We start from the raw sequence: 11,274 nt of genomic DNA on the forward strand, positions 1-11,274 counted from the left end.
CAACCACGCGTACGTACGCCCAACCGCACGCACGCCCAACCATACACACGCACGCCCAACCATACGCACGCACGCCCAACCATACGCACGCACGCCCAACCATACACACGCACGCCCAACCATACAACGCACGCCCAACCATACACGCACGCACGCCCAACCATACACACGCACGCCCAACCATACACACGCACGCACGCCCAACCATACACACGCACGCCCGCCCAACCATACACACGCACGCCCAACCATACACACGCACGCATGCCCAACCATACACACGCACGCATGCCCAACCATACGCACGCACACCCAACCATACACACGCACGCCCAACCATACACACACACGCACGCCCAACCATACACACGCACGCCCAACCATACACACGCACGCCCAACCATACACACGCACGCCCAACCATACACACGCACGCCCAACCATACACACGCACGCCCAACCATACACACGCACGCCCAACCATACACACGCACGCCCAACCATACACACGCACGCCCAACCATACACACGCACGCCCAACCATACACACGCACGCCCAACCATACACACGCACGCACGCCCAACCATACACACGCACGCCCACCCAACCATACACACGCACGCATGCCCAACCATACACACGCACGCACGCCCAACCATACACACGCACGCCCAACCATACACACGCACGCATGCCCAACCATACGCACGCACGCCCAACCATACACACGCACGCCCAACCATACACACACACGCACGCCCAACCATACACACGCACGCACGCCCAACCATACACACGCACGCCCAACCATACACACGCACGCCCAACCATACACACGCACGCCCAACCATACACACGCACGCACACCCAACCATACGCACGCACGCCAACCATACGCACGCACGCCCAACCATACGCACGCACGCCCAACCATACGCACGCCCACGCCCAACCATGCACACGCACGCATGCCCAACCATACACACGCACGCATGCCCAACCATACACGCGTACGCACGCCCAACCATACACACGCACGCCCAACCATACACACGCACGCCCAACCATACACACGCACGCATGCCCAACCATACGCACGCACACCCAACCATACACACGCACGCCCAACCATACACACGCACGCCCAACCATACACACACACGCACGCCCAACCATACACACGCACGCCCAACCATACACACGCACGCACGCCCAACCATACACACGCACGCCCAACCATACACACGCACGCCCAACCATACACACGCACGCCCAACCATACACACGCACGCCCAACCATACACACGCACGCCCAACCATACACACGCACGCCCAACCATACACACGCACGCACGCCCAACCATACACACGCACGCCCAACCATACACACGCACGCCCAACCATACACACGCACGCACGCCCAACCATACACACGCACGCCCACCCAACCATACACACGCATGCATGCCCAACCATACACACGCACGCATGCCCAACCATACACGCGTACGCACGCCCAACCATACACACGCACGCCCAACCATACACACGCACGCCCAACCATACACACGCACGCATGCCCAACCATACGCACGCACACCCAACCATACACACGCACGCCCAACCATACACACACACGCACGCCCAACCATACACACGCACGCACGCCCAACCATACACACGCACGCCCAACCATACACACGCACGCCCAACCATACACACGCACGCCCAACCATACACACGCACGCACACCCAACCATACACACGCACGCCCAACCATACGCACGCACGCCCAACCATACACACGCACGCCCAACCATGCACACGCACGCCCACCCAACCATACACACGCACGCATGCCCAACCATACACACGCACGCATGCCCAACCATACACGCGTACGTACGCCCAACCATACACACGCACGCCCAACCATACACACGCACGCATGCCCAACCATACGCACGCACACAACCATACACACGCATGCCCAACCATACACACGCACGCCCAACCATACACACACACAACGCCCAACCATACACACGCACGCCCAACCATACACACGCACGCACGCCCAACCATACGCACGCACGCCCAACCATACACACGCACGCCCAACCATACACACGCACGCCCAACCATACACACGCACGCCCAACCATACACACGCACGCCCAACCATACACACACGCACGCCCAACCATACACACGCACGCCCAACCATACACACGCACGCCCAACCATACACACGCACGCCCAACCATACACACGCACGCCCAACCATACACGCACGCCCAACCATACACACGCACGCCCAACCATACACACGCACGCCCAACCATACACACGCACGCCCAACCATACACACGCACGCCCAACCATACACACGCACGCCCAACCATACACACGCACGCCCAACCATACACACGCACGCCCATACACACGCACGCCCAACCATACACACGCACGCCCAACCATACACACGCACGCCCAACCATACACACTCACGCCCAACCATACACACGCACGCATGCACACACACATTAGCATCTGTAATTCCTCTCTTATCCATATTGATTGTTCATTAAGCACCAGTTCTGATGTGCTTTCCAAAATCACTCTACAGACCCAGCAGGAGCTCTGAGGGGGAAGACGTTTCCTAAGTTCCTGCTGGCTATTGACTGACTAATTAAGCTTTGGGGATATAATTAGCTGGACGTTCAGCTGTTTCTTCTATCAGGTGGTGGTACACTGACGCAAACATAATGAACACTTTCTCATATTGCTCTGAACCCAGTAAATCCTCATAGAACGTGTCAACCTGTTTAACAGAGGTGGCTGGATACAGAAAACCCAATGTCACTTCATTTCATGCTGAGTTAACTGAATATGAATATATTATAATTGTGACAGAAGTGCAGGGGGAGTGCTGTGGTTCTGGGGAGGTGATCTGGGATGCTAATAGTCTACAGAACCCCTAACGGCCTCAGCTCGTCTTCACTGCTCCTCTGCTCTTCATATTGCAGGGATGAGCTTGACTCCTGATAAACTTGATGATTCCATCATTGGACTGTAATGTCAATTCTAAATAGGGCTGTTGAACACAATGAGCACCTTGGTGGCACTGTATCCTGTAGAGATGACGGTGTTCTCAGAACAACTGATATGTAAGGGGGTAGGTAGGATCAGATCAGGGGTATTCAATTAATGAGCCCAAATATGAGTCAACATGTTCATTATTAAACAAGAGAAGAAAACAACCAATGCTGCAGTCAAAACATGAGTCTCTGATATGCATATACACCATCTGCTGCTATGTTGGCATCGGCATCCCTCTGCTCACATATTTCACCTAATATTCACAAATGTCAAGACTGCCATATCGTTCTCATTAGTGACAGTTTCTTTTACACAAACAGCACACCAATGAATTGAGTGAAGTTGAGCTGACATGCGCTGACTTGTAATCTTGAACAATGGCGAGTCAGCTTCCCTTACAACTTATTCCCAATAACACCACCCCAGAGAGCTGGATTTTAGCCCCTTGCATCACACACTCATTTAAAGAGTACAGGGAGAGACCATATGGGAGGTGATAGCGGGGGTGGGGTTGCTCAGCGGTTTTATTCACCAACAGATGTTGAACCCTTATGGGTGTCTAGATCAAGGGCAGGTATGTTCCAGTCTGACAAAATCAGTGGAAATCTGCAGTACATTCAGCTCCTATTACTGCTACTTACACCTCCATGATTTTCAGGTCAAAGGAAGATCAAAATCTTTTTGAAAAAGGGACCTTTTGTGCAGCAGGGCCCTTAGCCCAGGTCTCAGAGAGAGAAGCCATAATACAATGGAGGGGAGGGGACCTGAGCTGTCTCCACTGAAGGTCAGAGGGGAGAGGGCATTAACACAATACAGGTGACATGAATGAATGTGGCCAGAGAATCCAGTATAAGGTCACAGAAGGTGCTTTTAAATGTCATTACTGAAACCCCTGTGAGAGCATGTTTGTTATCACTTAAAACATATCAAGACAAATAATTGTTGATATCATATCAGATGGACTACAAAAGCCAATTATAAGACACCTGACCTGATCAGACTGATATTATGGATGTTATATATTATAGCATATCCGTTGCGCAGAAGTTGCATGATAATATTTGCTCAATCCATTCTGAAAGATGGATGCATCTAACAGAACATCAATATCAATGCATTTCTGAATAAAATAAAGCTGTCTCTCTCCTTGCATTGTATCATGAACATTTCAGCAGTAGCTGGACATGTGATGAATTCGGGGCCGTGATTGAATCATGCTTGACATCTGCACAATGTCAGTGGGAGGGACCATTCATGTAAATAATGGTAAATGAGTAATAGTTCATTACATGCTTAGCCATGCTGTGTAAACAGAGGGTAATGTCTGGGTAAAGATGTGTGCAGCTCCTCTGCTTGTGTTATTTGGTGTCAGCAATCATATGTGGGCTAAAGATCTCTTTTGTTAAAACGCAAATCTATATTCATCTATACTACAACATAAAAAAAGCACATGGTGAGTCATTTTTCGGCCTCAGAATCCATTTGCAAAATAAATAAATATTAATGAGCAGATGAGCTGGCTCCCACAGTGAAACACAAACAGCTCCAGCTGTCAGTCCATCTATCAACTCTCCATGTATGTGCTCTGAAGGCTTCACGGCTGTTTGCTCAGGTCCACCCCACTGGCAATTCAATGTAGGGATGAGTTGGCAAATAAATTATTTGCATTCTGTCTGTATGCAGAGTGCCTGTACACATGCAATTTTTGGATGCTCTTCTGGATATAAGACTGCCAAAAGTATTCAGATTTACTCTCTGGAAACAACATATGTAACTCAAACAAAAACCTGCAATTTCATTAGATTCATAATTCATTTCTCAGCTTAAATCAGGATCTATAACATGCACATGCCTGCTTTGGAAAGGAGATCTCTGGGCTCAGTTCATTTCTCTCCATGTATCACATACAGGCTGCCATACCTAAGATGAGTTTTTACATTTTTTTTAATATAGATTTGTTTAACCTAGTTGGCTTGAATATCCGAACCAGCAACCTTTCGGTTACTGGCCCAACGCTCCTAACCGCTAGTCTACCTGCTGCCCTAAATGAATAAATAGAGATAAAAATACAAGCACTAAAAATCTATTTGATGTCTGAGTATTATTCTTCCGACACTTTGACAACAAAGGTGAGGGAGCAGTTGGGAGAGCATGTGATGTACTACGGTAAACCCTGAGAGGAGTAAGGGAGAGGAAGTGATGTACTACGGTAAACCCTGAGAGGAGTAAGGGAGAGGAGGTGATGTACTACGGTAAACCCTGAGAGGAGTAAGGGAGAGGAAGTGATGTACTACGGTAAACCCTGAGAGGAGTAAGGGAGAGGAAGTGATGTACTACGGTAAACCCTGAGAGGAGTAAGGGAGAGGAGGTGATGTACTACGGTAAACCCTGAGAGGAGTAAGGGAGAGGAAGTGATGTACTACGGTAAACCCTGAGAGGAGTAAGGGAGAGGAGGTGATGTACTACGGTAAACCCTGAGAGGAGTAAGGGAGAGAAGGTGATGTACTACGGTAAACCCTGAGAGGAGTAAGGGAGAGGAGGTGATGTACTACGGTAAACCCTGAGAGGAGTAAGGGAGAGGAAGTGATGTACTACGGTAAACCCTGAGAGGAGTAAGGGAGAGGAGGTGATGTACTACGGTAAACCCTGAGAGGAGTAAGGGAGAGGAAGTGATGTACTACGGTAAACCCTGAGAGGAGTAAGGGAGAGGAAGTGATGTACTACGGTAAACCCTGAGAGGAGTAAGGGAGAGGAGGTGATGTACTACGGTAAACCCTGAGAGGAGTAAGGGAGAGAAGGTGATGTACTACGGTAAACCCTGAGAGGAGTAAGGGAGAGGAGGTGATGTACTACGGTAAACCCTGAGAGGAGTAAGGGAGAGGAAGTGATGTACTACGGTAAACCCTGAGAGGAGTAAGGGAGAGGAGGTGATGTACTACGGTAAACCCTGAGAGGAGTAAGGGAGAGGAGGTGATGTACTACGGTAAACCCTGAGAGGAGTAAGGGAGAGAAAGTGATGTACTACGGTAAACCCTGAGAGGAGTAAGGGAGAGGAGGTGATGTACTATGGTAAACCCTGAGAGGAGTAGGGGAGAGGAGGTGATGTACTACGGTAAACCCTGAGAGGAGTAAGGGAGAGGAGGTGATGTACTACGGTAAACCCTGAGAGGAGTAAGGGAGAGGAGGTGATGTACTAAGGTAAACCCTGAGAGGAGGAAGGGAGAGGAGGTGATGTACTACGGTAAACCCTGAGAGGAGGAAGGGAGAGGAGGTGATGTACTACGGTAAACCCTGAGAGGAGTAAGGGAGAGGAGGTGATGTACTAAGGTAAACCCTGAGAGGAGGAAGGGAGAGGAGGTGATGTACTACGGTAAACCCTGAGAGGAGGAAGGGAGAGGAGGTGATGTACTACAGTAAACCCTGAGAGGAGTAAGGGAGAGGAGGTGATGTACTACGGTAAACCCTGAGAGGAGGAAGGGAGAGGAGGGAAAGGGAAGCTGAGCCGTTTGAGGGATGACCTGCCAGTGTGTCATCAGAGCAGATTTCCGTTTGCCTAGTGGCTATATGACTCTAATTAAGCACATCTTTAAAATGTATCTGGAGCCTCTATTAATCAGTCTCTCTCTCCCTCTCTCTCTCTCTCTCTCTCTCTCTCTCTCTCTCTCTCTCTCTCTCTACTTCTATCTCATAGTTTTAATTAAAAGTCCCCTGGAATGTCTGCTCAGTCGTGACATTTGCAGTTTATGAAGTCCCTACACACCTGTCAATTATCTTCCCAGAAAGACATGGGACAAATCACTAGGCAGTCAACCAGCCTGCCAAACTAATCACATCTGCATTCACATCCAGTGGCTGGCACAAGTGGTTATATTTTTAATGCTTTGTTCCTTCTTTCTCTGGAGAGTCATTCACATTCAGTAGTATAGACTCTGATAGCCACCTGCTTTGCTTATTGTAGCATGACTTTCTTAAATACTTATTATCATAGCTACTTCCTTATCTTCTGCCAGGTATCACACATAATTAAATATCATACCATTCCCTGTGCTCCTTCCTTTGATGTCGTCTTTTTTTTAAACTATGTTTTTTTCTAACCCTAAAGAGACATAAGTTGTCACTCACCCTAAAGAACTCCTTAGTGGAGCCTGAGTCTAGGGTCCCGTAGGCGATCTCCGTCTGCTTGGCCAGATCCTCAGCACTCTCTATGGGCGACACCATCCTCTCCACGGTGAGGAAGGCAGCCAGGTTGGCCGTGTAGGAGGAGATGATGATGAGGGTAAAGAACCACCAAACACCCCCCACGATTCTGCCCGACAGAGACCTGAGAGAGGGAAGGAGGAGGACAGAAGGACGTGAGAGCAGGGTGCTCAATCCTACACACTGACAAAGGGATGGAGGCTGCCATGCCTTTGGAGTCCACTGATTCCTGTTTAGAGTCTGTGTATCTGCAGTCTGGGTATCACACACCACGTATTGACATAAATGCACCGCCTCAGAGCATTGCCACAGAATGATCTTGGATTTATGTCAAATCTCACCCACATACCTCAACGATAATGCTCTTCACACAGAGAAAAACATGGTGTTGCTGTAAGAGATGCTGTACCCGCCTGGTTGCTCTATGATGCTTGCCTGGAGGGCTGTGTTGTGGCTGAATGACACCACACACGAACACAGCAAGCAGAGGTTATTGTGCATCTGCTTCAATGAGGCTGACGATCCCCATTGGCAAGGTAACTACTAACCTTAAGCTTACTGTAGTCTATCACGTAAACTGATACTCCAAGCGGGAGAGTGACATTTACTAAATCGTCTTCATTAAATCCGTGTCATTGACTCTTTGGCATTTTATGGGCTCTTCAAATAGTACCAGACAGAAATGAAATCCTAACTCGCCATAGAATGTTTTGTGTTTTTTTCTGGTATTATGTTACAAGGATTAAATTTCTTGACTTTTATTTAGAGGGGACGTTCTCCTACTCACATTGGAGGCGACCACTCAGCTTTCAGTACACAGCACACTTTAATTCTTGAGTAATGCTTCAAAACAAAAATAATTTTATCATAGAGAGAGCAAGGTAAAGATAACTGAGAAAGGAATCCGAACAATCCATGCTTAAGTGTTGATGTCAGAGGACTGTTACCCACCCTATAGCACTGTAGCCATCACTATTCAGGTGAGACTGATGCTCAGCTCTGATCAACATGGCCTGGAACACTCTCTCACTGATCTTCATTCAGATGGACTAGAATGGCCTGACATCCCAGACAAGATGAGGAGGGACAGCTTGAACAATGACAGTCCCCCGAGAAGGAACAAGGGACACACCACAACAGTGATGATGAGTGAATAGATGGACTGATTGAATGAAAAGAGGGGGGAGAGGACGTGACTTTTTGTCTATATAAAAAATAATTCAATGAGTCATGAGGTGGGGCCGAATCGAATGCTGTTAAGGTGCTTCATCAGAGTGCAAATGCATCAAAATGTCTTCCACTTTAAATACATTATATGCACCAGGCTGATGACCGTAAAATGGGACATGCAGCAAAAACACGGTAGCCCTCCAAGAGTCATGGGGAATAGGGGAAACTACTCTCGAATGTAATGACCCTGCGCATTTTACAGTCCCCGGCATGGTGGATATAAGTTATTTTATGGATGCGATGCATCACTGCTAGCATGCAGCCTGGAGAGAACAAGTGAAGAATGGTGGTGGTGTGTTTAAAGAGTATGAGGGAGAGATTGCGTGTAGGTGGGATGGGCTGGAGCGCAAAAAAGCCAAGACCAAACCCAAAAATAACATATATGCACCATGGCATTATGGGAGTTGTAGTGATTATGACCATAAAATGCAGAGGGATGGTACAGTATGTAGATGATAGGATGGCTGAGTTTGAGGTGACGGAACATGGAGTACATTAACCAACCTTGGCGAGATATCGCATCCTTGCTGCATGAAGGCGCCCAGGGAGAACCACAGGCTATTAAAAATCCCAAAGTCGTTTGGTGGGTCTGGAGGGCTCTGGGGGTCTTTGGCCTCGTCGTTTTCGTCCAGATGCCACTCATAGGGGCTGAAGCGGCTGACCAGGAAGAGCACCACGCTCACGCCGATATAGGCAAACACTATACACATCCAGATCTCATAGGCCAGCGGGTCCAGGAAGGAGAACACGCCCGGCTTTGACTTTTGAGGCTTCTTTATCATAATGGAGATCCCCAGGCTCATAAAAGGCTTAGAGAAGTCTATCACTTCCTCTCGTACCAATGTTATAGTTAGAGGAGCCACTGCTATATCGGCTCTCTGGAAACATGGGAACAGGAGGAGGAGGAGGAGTTAGTGGTTCAAAACAGAGCACAGGCACATCACATCAAACTGCCTGTGTTATCAAAGCCTGACTTTTACATTTTTTTTAAATAGAATGCCAATAAAAATTCCTTGATCAAAATCTAGTCATCAGGCATTAAAAAAAAAAAATCTCATTATGGCTATAACGTATTTATGATGAAACCAATGAGTAGAGATGAATGGTAAAATGAAATGGTGTATTAGAATGCATGTGCAATATCAGATATGTTTAAGAAGAAAGTGAGACACGCCAGTTTAAAATGGGCCAATCTCAGTTAACGTTAGTACTGGCTAATGTCTCTGCCTTAATCCAAAAGAGCCCATTACTCAGTCAGATCCATCAATGAAGTAGAAGGTATGGAAACAGGAGATTGAAGAGCTTATGCAAACAGCCCATGATATTTGAATCAGCCCGGAAAAATCAACTCCTTTATCAGATTGTCTTCAAAGCCTCCTATCCTTATTAGTGAATATCTCAGCTAGGTAATAAATGTTCCCAGTGATAGCGTCTCAGTTCCCAGAGTCACAGCTGGACCGGCCTTGTCTTATAAATATATAAATGCCATACAAGGGCTGGGATTATTTTAGTGAGGGTTAGGCAGAATTCCTGTGAAAAACATAGCTCCCAGCCACTCCTTGTCTCAATATATCACTGGCTTATTTGCATGTGAATGGCTAATTAATGGTCTGGAGGATGTATTGTTGATGCAGAGAGGTGTCTCATAGCTAATTAATGGTCTAGACTCTAGAGGATGTATTGTTGATGCAGAGAGGTGTCTCAGGGATAGTTAATGGTCTAGAGGATGTATTGTTGATACAGAGAGGTGTCTCAGAGCTAATTAATGGCCTATAGGATGTATTGTTGATACAGAGAGGTGTCTCAGAGCTAATTAATGGCCTATAGGATGTATTGTTGATGCAGAGAGGTGTCTCAGGGATAATTAATGGTCTAGAGAAAGTATTGTTGATGCAGAGAGGTGTCTCAGAGCTAATTAATGGTCTAGAGGATGTATTGTTGATACAGAGAGGTGTCTCAGAGCTAATTAATGGCCTATAGGATGTATTGTTGATGCAGAGAGGTGTCTCAGAGCTAACTAATGGTCTATAGGATGTATTGTTGATGCAGAGAGGTGTCTCAGGGATAATTAATGGTCTAGAGGATGTATTGTTGATGCAGAGAGGTGTCTCAGGGATAATTAATGGTCTAGAGGATGTATTGTTGATACAGAGAGGTGTCTCAGAGCTAATTAATGGCCTATAGGATGTATTGTTGATGCAGAGAGGTGTCTCAGAGCTAATTAATGGTCTATAGGATGTATTGTTGATGCAGAGAGGTGTCTCAGGGATAATTAATGGTCTAGAGGATGTATTGTTGATGCAGAGAGGTGTCCCAGAGCTAATTCATGGTCTAGAGGATGTATTGTTGATGCAGAGAGGTGTCCCAGAGCTAATTCATGGTCTAGAGGATGTATTGTTGATGCAGAGAGGTGTCTCAGGGATAATTAATGGTCTAGAAGATGTATTGTTGATGCAGAGAGGTGTCTCAGGGATAATTAATGGTCTAGAGGATGTATTGTTGATGCAGAGAGGTGTCCCAGAGCTAATTCATGGTCTAGAGGATGTATTGTTGATGCAGAGAGGTGTCTCAGGGATAATTAATGGTCTAGAAGATGTATTGTTGATGCAGAGAGGTGTCTCATGGATAATTAATGGTCTAGAGGATGTATTGTTGATGCAGAGAGGTGTCTCATGGATAATTAATGGTCTAGAGGATGTATTGTTGATGCAGAGAGGTGTCTCAGGGCTAATTAATGGTCTAGA

The 11,274-nt window shown here is 47.4% G+C and overlaps 1 protein-coding gene across 1 annotated transcript in view; it reads right to left on the bottom strand.

Annotated features, from left to right (window-relative positions):
- Positions 1–11,274, bottom strand: part of LOC115135807 (glutamate receptor 3) — a 127,131-nt gene that overhangs the window by 26,933 nt on the left and 88,924 nt on the right. The window contains exons 11-12 of the mRNA XM_065023671.1: positions 9,035–9,408; positions 7,226–7,424 (exon numbers count right to left, since the gene is read on the bottom strand). Of these exons, the coding sequence (XP_064879743.1) occupies positions 7,226–7,424; positions 9,035–9,408 (573 nt within the window). The remainder of the gene's footprint in view (positions 1–7,225; positions 7,425–9,034; positions 9,409–11,274) is intronic.

Source organism: Oncorhynchus nerka, linkage group LG10, assembly GCF_034236695.1.
Source record: "Oncorhynchus nerka isolate Pitt River linkage group LG10, Oner_Uvic_2.0, whole genome shotgun sequence".
Lineage (NCBI taxonomy): Eukaryota > Metazoa > Chordata > Actinopteri > Salmoniformes > Salmonidae > Oncorhynchus > Oncorhynchus nerka.